The 12,079-nt window shown below is 38.1% G+C and overlaps 3 protein-coding genes across 3 annotated transcripts; 2 read left to right on the top strand and 1 right to left on the bottom strand.

Moving 5' to 3' along the window:
- The first annotated feature begins 1,049 nt into the window (after nt 1-1,049).
- On the top strand, nt 1,050-3,462 carry LOC145888716 (large ribosomal subunit protein uL10-like). The gene is made up of 8 exons (XM_082979538.1): nt 1,050-1,101; nt 1,267-1,364; nt 1,587-1,762; nt 1,889-1,976; nt 2,214-2,360; nt 2,592-2,700; nt 2,764-2,981; nt 3,235-3,462. The coding sequence occupies exons 2-8, from the start codon at nt 1,311-1,313 to the stop codon at nt 3,379-3,381; spliced, it is 939 nt and encodes a 312-aa protein (XP_082835664.1). The 5' UTR covers nt 1,050-1,101; nt 1,267-1,310; the 3' UTR covers nt 3,382-3,462.
- Nucleotides 3,463-4,155: 693 nt separating this feature from the next.
- On the bottom strand, nt 4,156-5,465 carry LOC145889469 (nuclear nucleic acid-binding protein C1D-like). The gene is made up of 4 exons (XM_082980429.1): nt 5,245-5,465; nt 5,120-5,186; nt 4,926-5,036; nt 4,156-4,708 (listed from the first exon to the last, which is right to left on the bottom strand). The coding sequence occupies exons 1-4, from the start codon at nt 5,368-5,370 to the stop codon at nt 4,479-4,481; spliced, it is 534 nt and encodes a 177-aa protein (XP_082836555.1). The 5' UTR covers nt 5,371-5,465; the 3' UTR covers nt 4,156-4,478.
- Nucleotides 5,466-6,575: 1,110 nt separating this feature from the next.
- LOC145888399 (spastin-like) lies at nt 6,576-11,748 on the top strand. The gene is made up of 13 exons (XM_082979136.1): nt 6,576-6,707; nt 6,772-6,893; nt 7,239-7,409; nt 7,533-7,589; nt 7,647-7,786; nt 8,108-8,220; nt 8,304-8,407; nt 8,623-8,759; nt 8,849-8,924; nt 9,348-9,519; nt 9,983-10,176; nt 10,482-10,522; nt 11,040-11,748. Exons 1-13 carry the CDS (start codon nt 6,622-6,624, stop codon nt 11,157-11,159), a joined length of 1,533 nt encoding a protein of 510 aa, XP_082835262.1. The 5' UTR covers nt 6,576-6,621; the 3' UTR covers nt 11,160-11,748.
- Nucleotides 11,749-12,079: the final 331 nt, after the last annotated feature.

Below are 12,079 nucleotides of genomic sequence, written 5' to 3'. Positions count from 1 at the left end.
TTGTGGTGAATCAAGCTTCCTGAAATACAAGTTGTCTCGTTGGCAATGCTGAAACCTAGGCCATTTTACAACAGTGGTTCGGGGCTTGGACTGATCCAACAAGCCAGTGCTCGGCAAGACTACGTCTGTCGATTAGTAAACGTTCTAAGAGTTGGCGTTTTGGTGGCTTTTGCTTTGGCCATTACGGCCGGGTGGCCACCTAACGTCACGTGCGACTTGTCGCAATCGATCACCTCCCATCAGTGCGAGTGGCTGCGATTCTGCGGTACATGATAATTATCAGTGAAGAAATCACCTTCACGTGGGCGCCTGACTCGATAACCTTTATGGTTTTATCGGTTCTCGTGCCATATTATGCATCATGCTTGTTGTTCATGTGCGTAGTAACTTTGCGTGCAAAACTACACTGATTTGATTAGCACCTGCATCAAACAAAAACATGCTTACATACGCAAAACATATATTTCATGTTGGGAGCGGTTGCTTTTAAAACAATCTGGGTTATCATAAGCCCAGATTTAAAAACAAGCACGCCACCTTTGGAACTTTGGGTGGACGACTTTCGGACTATACTTAATAAAACCTGAAACAGTAACCACTGTGCATCACTCGGTTTGCTTTTGAGAACAACACATTTTCATAGGCCGGAAAAGTAATTATTTCCCAGTTTCATCTACGATCTGACGAGTCCATTGTTTTCGTTTTGGGACATTAGCAACAAGTGATTACAATAAAAATCTGTGCCGATTGATCAATACCATGTATGGATATAATAAGTAAAACGATATTGGCCATGGCTGCAGTTATTCTCCGTTTTTTTGCACTGTGGAAAAAAGGCAGTTATATTGCATACCATGCAATGTGATTTTTTCTTTGAAACGAACCTAGGACAGATTTAACACCAGACAAAACAAATTTATAAAATTTAGTATTCATTTACATAAAAAATTGTTGAGCATTCTGAAAATGTTAGTACTAATTTTTAAGTTTTTTTTTTAAATATAAACCATGCAAGAAAAACGCACGAAACAATGTGAGAATATTTCTTTAAAACGTGTTGCCCACCACTGGATTTTCCTTTTGCGACTTCCACTCTCCTAGGTAGGTGTGGTTTTTTATCGGCTTGAATCTCTTCTTTTGGTTTAGATTTTGTGAAGTGAAATGTACAATGTAATGGCTCAAGTTTAATTCATTAGTATTGTGGCAATTCAATCAGGGGGCAATGGGACTGGTGTGTTTTTGGTGACGCTATGTGATTTTGTGCAGTTACGTCTTTAAACCCAAGTTCGGCAATCCTTACGCACCACGAGATGCCTAGGGAAGACAGGAAAACATGGAAGGCTCAATACTTTCTTAGAATTGTGGTAAGTTATGTTTTGATCGTATATAAGTTACAAAAAGTCCGTCCTTTTTAGACAGTTTATTTGAAAGACAATTGGTGTCTTTTTTTTGGTTGCAACGAAAGATTTGCCCAAGTTCTGGGATTGTTTCTATTTTTTTAACCTTATGTTTGTTGTGTTGAACAAATGTTCTATTGGTGTTAAATTTAACAAAATAATAAAAAAATAAGAGTAAATTCATTACAGCAACTTCTAGATGAATATCCAAGATGCCTAATTGTTGGCGCCGACAATGTGAGCTCGAAGCAGATGCAGCAGATTCGTTCCTGCATGAGAGACAAGGCTGTGATCTTGATGGGGAAAAACACCATGATGAGGAAAGCGATTCGTGGTCACATGACGAACAATCCAGATCTTGAGAAGTGAGACTTGGTTTTTTGGTCGTTAAATCATTCAAATATTTAAGTGGTGTGCAAATAGTGTTGTATTCATCTCACAAACCCTGAAAATATTTAGTTTGTTTAAGACTGGCTATTAATTTTGTTTAGGCTACTTCCTCACATCAAGGGAAATGTTGGTCTTGTCTTCACCAATGAAGACTTGATTGAAATCCGTGACCTTTTGCTTGCAAACAAGGTTGGCATTAGGTGTACTTGTAACCCTGTTTTTGCATGGTTTATTGGTAATGATGATCATGTTCAACTGCACAGATGTTATTCAACGCTGCACTGGTAGCTAGAAATAGCAGAACCCACTGGTGTGTTGCCTCGCACATGATATAAACCGTTCACAGAACTGTCTGAGCCGAAATACTTAGATTTTAAATTTCTGTCATTGTATTGTATGCACTATAATAACTTGGACCTTCCTCAGGTTGCTGCCCCAGCCAGGGCTAATGCCATTGCTCCAAATGATGTCATTGTTCCAGCCCAGAACACTGGTCTTGGTCCAGAAAAGACTTCTTTCTTCCAGGCTTTGGCGATCCCCACCAAGATTTCCAGAGGAACCATTGAAATTGTCGTAAGACTATCCTTTACTACATCTTGACAACTATATTTCATTTTTCTAATTGCTGAGCACGCTCACTTCGTGCTGGGCATTCGCAAAGATGATAGATTATTGTAAGTGATTACCAAGCCACGCTTTGATTTGTTTGAAGAGTGGAAGTTCATTGTACTACAAATGTTTGCTTGTTTTAAATTATGAGGTAACCTTGCTTAGTACTGGCATTGACAGTTAACACTCATCTAGAGCAATGTCCATCTGCTGAAACCTGGTGACAAGGTCGGTGCTTCTGATGCCACTCTTCTGAACATGTTGAAGATTTCACCATTCACATATGGTTTGGAACTTGAGCAAGGTAACAATTATAACATAATGTGTAGAACAAAGAAGTGAAACCATTTATTTTGATTTATTACAGTGTACGATTCCGGAACTTGCTTCAGTCCAGACATCTTGGATATCACAGATGATGACATCCGTCAGAAATTCTTGCAAGGTGTAAGGAATGTGGCATCGGTTTGTCTCAACATCGGATATCCAACTGTCGCATCTGTGCCTCACTCCATTATCAATGGTTTCAAGAACGTTTTGGCTGTTGCTGCTGAAACTGACATCACCTTCCCAGAAGCAGAGAAGGTTGTCGAGCTTTTTTCTGTCTTTATTAAAATCCTAAACCCCATTTACCGTGGGATCTTCTTGTGTAAGTGAAGATTCTACCATGTCGCGGGGTGAAAGAAAACAAATCTGATTTTAAAACTCGTGTCCACTGTGTGTGGGATGTGTATCCTGTCTTTCAGAACACTTTTTCTAAAAATTTCTGTTATAAATTCACAACACTTGGTTAAGTTCACATGTCAACCTCTTCATAAACTCTGTTTTTGTTGATTAGATGAAGGCATACCTTGCTGACCCATCAGCTTTTGCTTCTGCCGCACCGGCTGCAGCCGCCGCTGCCACAGAGAAGGAAGAAGAGAAACCAAAGGAGGAATCAGAGGAAGAATCAGACGATGACATGGGCTTTGGTCTTTTTGATTAAATTCTTTCTACCCAATGTGGAGCTACATCAGTGGCCCCTGCGTGGTTCAGGGTGACAAATAAAAAAAAACGACCTTTGCAATGTTGGTGGTGGTGGTTTCAACTGTGAGGGCCGGTCTCTTATTTTTTGATAGAAGAGTGATAATGCCCTTTTTGACATCCTGCATGAACGAGTGCAGATACACGTCTTCGGGCGATTTTAATGTTTCTGACTATATTCTCGGGGTGTTCAGTCGGGCAGTCTTATCAGTCACAGGTGTCCTAATATTGAGGGGGGAAATTGAATTGAAACGAATTTTCCCCAATCGCTGTTTGTTGTTCGTCTCCCTAATCTACTGACTTTAATAAAAAATATTTGTGAGGCTTCGTTGGTCGCTCCCTCGGGCATTTTCCCTCGGTTGGATGTGTATTTTGCTCCAAATGCACGTTTAACTTCAGAAAAAAATGAGCAGTTAGTGCACCAATCCCAAATAGCTGTTTTGGCAGACCTCCCCGATGCTGTTTGTGCCCCCAATTAGTCATGAATTTTTCTGGTATGCCTTTGCAAAACCTTACTCTGCTGTCTTAATGCAGCTGTAATATTTTTTCTCTATTCTACTTTCACGAGTCACAAGCTTCAATAACTTACGGCAAACAGCCACTAGGTGTATGACGTCCAAAACTCAACTTTCAGGATTTACTAGCCAGGTAGGGCCTGGAGAGTTGTGGCATGCAAAGAAGCTGGTTGTCAAAATATGTAAAATTGTATAAAGCTGATAAAGGATTTATTGCAAAATCTGAATCATCAAAAGCAAGATCAGAATTTTACTGCTAAAAATATGTCAAATCAATGAGTTTTGCATGTAGTAAGTGGGATATGTACCCTGGTCTGTACTACCAGTGGCAAACCAAAATGTTGATCTTAGTAACGAACGTATCACGAGACCAATTCGAAGTCTTGTCAACACAACAAATAACATTAATGCATGTTTTTTGTACTAAACATTTTAATACAAATAAGTAACAATCAGCAAAAACAATGATACCAACTCCCCCTGCTGTAATTGTTGCTCTTGGCAAAAGGATTTTGTAATGCAAACAAGGCACTATTGCAGTAACTTAAGTATTTCCCTTTTTTCTTTTCTTCTTCTTTATTATTTCAGAGTTCGGTTTTTTTGTTCTCTTATGTTTTTTGCCACTTTTTGAAAAAATCAATGTGGACTCTTGTTGTTTTTTCTCCAACTGGGGTACAACAATTTCACCACCTTCTTCATCAGTTTTTGCGTTGGATTGTTCAAACATGGCATGTTGCACAAATCTCTTGGCTGCTTGTTTTGCCAACTTGGGAGCTGCAAACACAATTTGCCATAGCAGATTGGCATTACAACCAAACCATCTCAACTGAGGGTCCCAAAACTTTTCAAACCACAATACTTTCAGCATTTAAGTTTATTCTGTGCAGGGTCACCATCAAAAAAGAGGTTTTTATATTTTTTATTGCAAATTGGGAGTGAAATAATTACCAAGAACCCAAATAAAGAAAAGAAATCACTGTGGAAAACATACCATTTTTACGCTCTTCAAGCTCTTTTACTTTTCCCATGTATCTCTGTATCCTCTCTAATTCTTGTTTTACAGGGTGTTGCTTAGGATTGACCCCTTGAGTGAGAAGAAACCCTGTTCCATAAAACAACTTAAGTAGGCAAAGTCTGTGGTTATACAATAAAATGATTGTTTACACGTTACACCACAGTATTTACCCCAGAAAAGTGAATTCACCGCATATGCAGTTACCAGGTCAAGCTTTGCAACGTCCACAGATGGTAACTAGAAGAAAAATACAGTCATTTCTACATCAACTATATAATTTCAAGTCTGGCGATACCTTACGGACGATTTCACTTCTTTCTGTTTCCAGTAAAGGCTTCATAACTTGCACGACATTACGTAACGAAGAGTCAAATGATTTGAACACGTCGTTAAGTTCTTCAGGATAATCGTCTTCGGTCATTTTAAACTTTTACGAATAGTGGAACGCGTCTCAATCTCACTTACGATACATAAACAAACTTTACCTCTCATCACAGTCCTACGAGTTGTGTCACATGTAGGGTTCCTCTATTTCCCGGATTTTTTACTTCCCGGGATTCGGGAAATGAAAAAAAAATTTCCCGGGATTCCCGGGATCCCGACAAAAAAATTGGCATATTTTTCGTGCGTAATTGCATTACTTAAACGACTAAAATTTGTCTATTACACCCGCAAAAATTTAATTTAGCAAGTTCCCGTCAAGTAATATCACATTCGCCAAGGTTAAGCTATAAAACGTAAAAAAAATAAACAGAATTTTTGTACCGCTAGACTGCGCCCTAAAAAAATTTTACGTTGTGCTTACAAATGCGTACCAACGTCGTTTATAGTGTAAGTTTCCGCCATAAAACTGATTGAAAAACACACAACAGGGTCATCATTTTGATTCATAGGATCCAAAAAAGCAAAAAAAGGAAAATTTATTCACTTCTTAATCTATTTTGCTTTGTTGCCATATTCCCGGGAAGTGAAATCAAAATTCCCGGGATTCGGGAACGGAATATTGTCGAGAAATCCCGGGAATGTCTCGACGGGATATTATAGAAGGAACCCTAGTCACATGTGTGATGCTTAATAACCCTTTACCTCCACCTAACAGAAGTACATTAAGGCAAAGTATTGTTAGTCGCATTATGTGATCAGGTTACTTCCTAAAACAACAAATAAATAAAAAATGTAGAAATGTTGTGAAGACACGTGTTTTCAATCCGTAAAAAACAGAAAACATATTAGTTTTGGGTCACGGATGACTTGCCTTGAATCAAGTGAGATCACCAAACAAAACAAGATGCAGTGACTGTGACGTATTCTTTGTGGTTTACTTCAGGATGGCGGTGCATTTCATTTCACCATTACATTGTAACCCTTTTGGACAACATATATTCTGAAATATACCTTTCTGTATGTTTGGAATTAGCTTATACTCATGGCTGAGTAAAGTCGTATAGTATAGGCAAACTCCTTGGGATTTAAATGTACTTAATCCGTTGTGTTTGGCTAATCTGTGTTTAAATGAATCGGGTCAGATTACTTCGGGTCAGCCTATTTGGCTCATGATAATGTAAAATTAAGGCATTTGAACAGTAAGTAAAAGAATTAAATATATATATAATATTTTGTGTTCACAGAAGACTATTAATTAGGCTCACCATGTAATTTTTGGTGGGTTGGAATGTTTCCTTATCTTGCTATTTTACTTCATCCGTTGATATCAGTATTTCCCATAATTATCATCACATTGTACCACTTTTTGTTCAGGTAAGGCAGTTTTGCACGAATATTTTTATGTGCATTAACTGTTATTTATTATATTATTCTTTAGCCCCAAAAGACAGATAGTTAAAATCATGGCTGGTTTCTCACTGGTAGATAGAGTAAGAAAGCATCACAAGCAGGCATTTGAGTATATCTCTGAGGCCTTGAAAATTGATGAAGACAAAAATGGTGTGTATTCTGATTGAAAACATTACTTCCTTACATTTGTTTTATAGTATTGAGGTTGGTGGCTTGTTACTAATGTAACTTTTCCAAAAAATGCTGTGATTAAACTTTTATTTAATTTTTGCACGAGTTGTCAACTTACATAACTTTTCTTTGTCTGGCTGTTTGGCCGGCAATAGCATCATTTGTCACACCAAACTGCACTGGTAGGTAATTATAGGTTGAAACAGTGGCCATCTGTATGCAGGTCACAAAACTCACTTTTCTTGTTCGATCATTTTACTTTTAATTTAAATTGCAATTATGTTGTTTGTTATGTTTTATTAATTTTGTTGCTTGGCATTGCAGGTGACAAGGAAACTGCAGTGGTTTGGTATGTAAAAGGTGTTAGTGAACTGGAGCAAGGAATTGCCGTTCATACAATGGGAGCTTCTGTTGAAGACAAGGAAAAAATTATTGGCATTCAAACAAAAATGAAGAAAAACCTACAAATGTGCAACGATAGATTATCCATATTAAGTATGTTTCTATAACTATAAGTTTTGTTAATGCCCTGCATGCTAATCACATATTGCCCTGGACAATAATCTTGTACTTCCATCTATGATGCCACCAATGCTACAGTTTCATTTTGTGCTTCAGGTGATCCAGAACATGCTGCATCATCTCGGGCAAGGTCTGCTCCACCTAAATCTTCAAGTAAGCTGCATTGTTTTAATTCAACATCATATGAACATATTGTCTTTTAATGTGCAGGTAGTGGAGGTGAACCAAAACCAGTTTCAAAACCTCGCCCAGTAAAAAAACCATGGAATCCTGGCACTTCTGGCAGTCCGAGTCCCAGAACACCGTCAGCATCACACAGGCCCGCCCCATCTAGACCTGCACCACTGAGAGTATGTTTTTTGTTGAGGTTTCTGAGAGTACAGCACATTTACAGTGCGTTAAAGTAGTATTAGCATTTTCTGTCCAAATTTTTTTTCAAACAATGACAACAATGCTGTTTTACCTGCACCTTGAACTTTAAGTTTAATAAATATCCTATTCTAAGGATGCTAGACATTTACAACCCAGGTGGTATTTTGGCATCACCCTGTCTGAAGGCATCTGTCAACTTTCTGATATCTTTAATTTCACTTATAATGCTGATTTTTTCAGAATTAGGCTGAAAAATTTATTTATTCTTAACTAAATGATGTTTTGCATTTCCTTTTAAGACCAATAGGTCCAGGGAAGTTAATGGAGACACAAACCACAAGAAATCAAAGAATCTTAAATCTGTTCCAAGTGACATGGCCAACAAGATAATGGACACAGCTGTTGAACCAGGGTACGTTTCCAAACTTTGTTAATGGGTAAATAGTAAATGCTATGGGTGCAGCTTGTAAACTAAATAAACAAGTTGCTTTGCAGGACACATTCCCTCAAACTATCAGATGTTGTGGGCCAAGAAGACGCTAAAGAAGCTTTGCAAGACACAGTTATAAGACCTGCAATTAGACCTGACTTGTATTCTGGTAAAAATCATTGTTTCTGTGTTTCATCTTTTTTTTAAATGATTGTGTTAATTTATAAGATGACATTTTTGTTGTTTATTTAATTTTTAAACCATTATACCTAGCTGAATAGTAGGTAAAACTTTGGTCGAAAAAAGTTCCCTTTAATTGTGTCAGAACGACAGATTAATAAAATATAATATGCCTGTAACATAAGTTATTTTTATTGTTCAAAGGACTCCGGTCACCAGCCAAAGGTCTTTTGTTATTTGGACCACCAGGAAATGGAAAAACGTTTCTGGCAAAGGCTGTTGCATCAGAAGCAAAATCAGTGTTTTTCAACATTAGTGCATCCACCCTAACTTCCAAATGGGTCAGTTTTATATTATTATATATATATACATATATATATATCTTATTGCAATAAGTAACACATTAAATAAATTTGATATGGTTTTGTAGGTGGGAGAGGGAGAAAAAATGGTGAAAGCTTTGTTTGCGGTCGCAAGGGAAGTTCAACCAAGCATTATTTTTATTGGTATGTTAATAAACTGATACCACAATGTTTGTCATTGTAGCAACTTACGCCATTTTTTTGAATAAAGGTTTCGTCCTCAAGGATAATAATAAACTTTCACTCAACACAAATAGTCTCTTTTACCACTGTTGACGCTGTTGAATGTATCTTATGCTGGCGGCTGATGAACGATAAATAGCATAAAAACGACATGCCTAAAAATCACCAATGACTTCAGAATTTGAAAAATTAGGACCTTGACTATAGACTGGCGATCACTTTATCTTCCGTAATGGCAATATGTACACAAAGCACAACTTTTATTAACAGGGTCAGGGTCATCATCGCTATTGTTAGTGCTTTTTCTGCTTAAATTTATGTTATTTAAAATATTTTCTCCAATGCTTTTCCTTGCATCACAAAAAACAAAATCTTCTATCCCAGATGAGATCGACTCCTTGCTTCGAACGAGACAGGAAAATGACAACGACGCACAGCGAAGATTACAAACAGAGTTTCTTTTACAATTTGACGGTGTTGGTACGGATCAAGACGAACGGATCCTTGTGATGGGCGCCACCAACCGACCGCACGAACTTGATGATGCCGCCCTCAGGTGGGGTATATAGCCATGTACTATTTGTCTACTTTTTCCGTCGCGAAAATCGGTCGAGCGCCCGACCCTTGGAATTTGTGGCCAGGATTTCAAATCCCGGTGTGGTACAAACGGAAGGATGATATGTAGATTGTTGACTTGATGATCTTTGCCCCTTGCTCAATTAAGTAATTATTCGGTCAAACTGAGCCATAAGCATCTGAGATACATGTTATTGAACTTATTGTATACAATTCTAAATGTACTATGCCTCCCACTTTCTTGTTTTTTTCATTTTTACCAAATGAAGTTACTCGCGAAAAGCATCTACGATAGAGGTTACAGTTATGTGTACCAAATGCCCAAATAATTAAAAACAGAAATGCATTGAAAACAACTATATTCAAAAACAGACAATGAAATAGCCTTGTTTCTGTTTCCTGTAAGTTCCGGCTTGTACCTAATTGTACGTGAATGTTTGCAGACGATTTCCGAAGCGGATATACGTTCGCTTACCCGACGCCCCAACTCGTGCCGAGTTACTCACCAAACTACTCGACAAGCATAACTCGCCACTGAACAAACGCCAACTCGAACAATTGGCGCGAATGTGTGCAAACTACTCGTTCAGTGACCTCACTGCACTTGCGAAAGACGCCGCGCTTGGTCCAGTAAGAGGTATCAACTTAACATAATTACATTTGTGTCGAAATCTATTTGTAAACTAGGTATATCCGCTTACCCAAGGTCTGTATTTCCTATAAACAGGTGTTTTAAAATTATGGAGAATATTATTAGTTGTCCGGGGAACAGAACAGACGATTAATCCATTTATTGCGGATTTTCATTTTTTAAAAGAGGTTTGAGGCCGGCCACTTGGAAGTGTTTAGCAATCACTATGAAATTGAAGACAAAAATGCTTTGTCATCGATTCAGACATGCGTCATTAACACGTCATGTATGATTTTGTTGTTTTGTTGCAGAAATACCTCAGGAATTGTTTGAAACAATCGACGCAAAGAAGGTGAGATGGTAAATTGCGAGTATCGTGCCGTGTGCCTACGAATGCGATATATTTATATCTTCTCGTTTGCGATATACAGTGGTTATTGGCTGTTTTGTGATATAGCTGTCAGAACTCCTTTCCAAAGCTGGCAGTATATCTATCGATAGTTCTGAGAGAACAACCTATACAGGGCCTGTCAACTATGATATTTGTTTTTAACTGTTGACAGAAATACTGGTAAAGTTACGGCGCATGTTCGCTAGCCTGCCAGGGCTCTCACGCTTGCTTACATTTGCTGTAGCTGGCTATGTAATGACCTTTCTTCACAAACGCGGGAGTGTTTTAAATAAAAACAATCGTAATCGTGTGTATTACTTGGATCAGCTTTAAACTAGTAGCTTCTAGGGCGAAAGCCTTTTTTGTCGTGTGTGTAGAATAGATGATCTTTGAAAGCCATCAGCTTGAGTTTCTTTCTTCAAATTCCCATTCATATTTGTCCAATCGTTAAAACCTCGATGTTTTCGCAATTTTTCAGATGCGGAAAATTCGTATCGAAGATTTTATGCAATCGCTCAAGCGTATCCGACCGAGCGTTTCGCATGACTTGCTTCATATTTACGAACGTTGGAACAACGACCACGGCCAGACGACGTGAGACACGGATGTCAATCGAGCAAAAAACTTACAAGCCGCGCCACCCAATGCAAATGGTTTTTACGTTCGATTGCCCAAGTGTAGCCCATACTTGTTCTCAAACTGTGGATCTCGGCTCCCTGTTGCGCCGTTTTGAGTTTTCAAGGGCGTCGCTTAACAATTACAGCACAAAATTGTTTTTTTAAAATTGAGGCAAATAACCAGTTAATACGAGACTCTTAGACTGAAAATTGTTGACATGCTGGGAATCGTCCTGATAGAATTAGTGCGTTGCAAAAAATTATAAAACCATTGCTGAAACCTATATTTCTCAATAACTGTAACTGTATTATGAATACCCAATGTTCTGTATACAATCCTCTAGGAGCTGGTTTAAGATAACTGTTCCGGTCTTTAATTATATGTTTCTTGATATGTCAATAGTCAAAAATATATTTATATGTGTATCGTGTCTTTGCTTGGTCGCATGGCTTTCTGCTTGGACAAACATGTTATCTCCTGAATTCCCGCTTGCTTCACCAACAATATATCAGCACGGTGTGTCTGGTCGACAAATTACAAACTGAAGCATGGTAAAGTATGAATTTTTCCTAAAGAACATTCCGCCCTCCACAAAGGGTTGTTCACGCTATATCCTGCGTACAGTTGCGTAAGAAATGTGTTAGGCTTTGACCAACAGTGGAATGGGAAATTGTCTTTAAATTTGAAATTCCTGTTGCTGCCAGGCATGAAATTGCGTTTACCTAATGAACGCATGGCAGACGAAACGTGGAATAAATACGGCACGTTTATATTTTATGCCAGAAGAGCAGTACGTTTTAAAATTGTCTTCAAATTTACCCGATTACAAACCTAAATTTGGTTTTCACAAGAAACTCTCTTCCATAGAAATACAGAGATGGGGGTCATAAAATCAAGCCC

This window comes from Ascidia mentula, chromosome 2 (genome assembly GCF_947561715.1).
Source record: "Ascidia mentula chromosome 2, kaAscMent1.1, whole genome shotgun sequence".
Taxonomy (NCBI): Eukaryota; Metazoa; Chordata; class Ascidiacea; order Phlebobranchia; family Ascidiidae; genus Ascidia; species Ascidia mentula.
Note: the sequence above shows the minus strand (reverse complement) of the source record. Positions and strands in the feature narration are given on the sequence as shown.

What these genes read in the sequence shown, in the direction of transcription:
- LOC145888716 (XM_082979538.1), top strand. Translation starts at nt 1,311, where the DNA reads ATGCCTAGGGAAGACAGGAAAACATGGAAGGCTCAATACTTTCTTAGA. An exon ending in AATACTTTCTTAGAATTGTG is followed by an intron (nt 1,365 to 1,586) that starts GTAAGTTATGTT and finishes AATTCATTACAG; the next exon opens with CAACTTCTAGATGAATATCC. An exon ending in ACCTTTTGCTTGCAAACAAG is followed by an intron (nt 1,977 to 2,213) that starts GTTGGCATTAGG and finishes GACCTTCCTCAG; the next exon opens with GTTGCTGCCCCAGCCAGGGC.
- LOC145889469 (XM_082980429.1), bottom strand. Translation starts at nt 5,370, where the DNA reads ATGACCGAAGACGATTATCCTGAAGAACTTAACGACGTGTTCAAATCA. An exon ending in GGTGAATTCACTTTTCTGGG is followed by an intron (nt 5,037 to 5,119) that starts GTAAATACTGTG and finishes TTTATGGAACAG; the next exon opens with GGTTTCTTCTCACTCAAGGG. An exon ending in GCTTGAAGAGCGTAAAAATG is followed by an intron (nt 4,709 to 4,925) that starts GTATGTTTTCCA and finishes TTGTGTTTGCAG; the next exon opens with CTCCCAAGTTGGCAAAACAA.
- LOC145888399 (XM_082979136.1), top strand. Translation starts at nt 6,622, where the DNA reads ATGTTTCCTTATCTTGCTATTTTACTTCATCCGTTGATATCAGTATTT. An exon ending in TGCTCCACCTAAATCTTCAA is followed by an intron (nt 7,590 to 7,646) that starts GTAAGCTGCATT and finishes TTTAATGTGCAG; the next exon opens with GTAGTGGAGGTGAACCAAAA. An exon ending in CTTGATGATGCCGCCCTCAG is followed by an intron (nt 9,520 to 9,982) that starts GTGGGGTATATA and finishes GAATGTTTGCAG; the next exon opens with ACGATTTCCGAAGCGGATAT.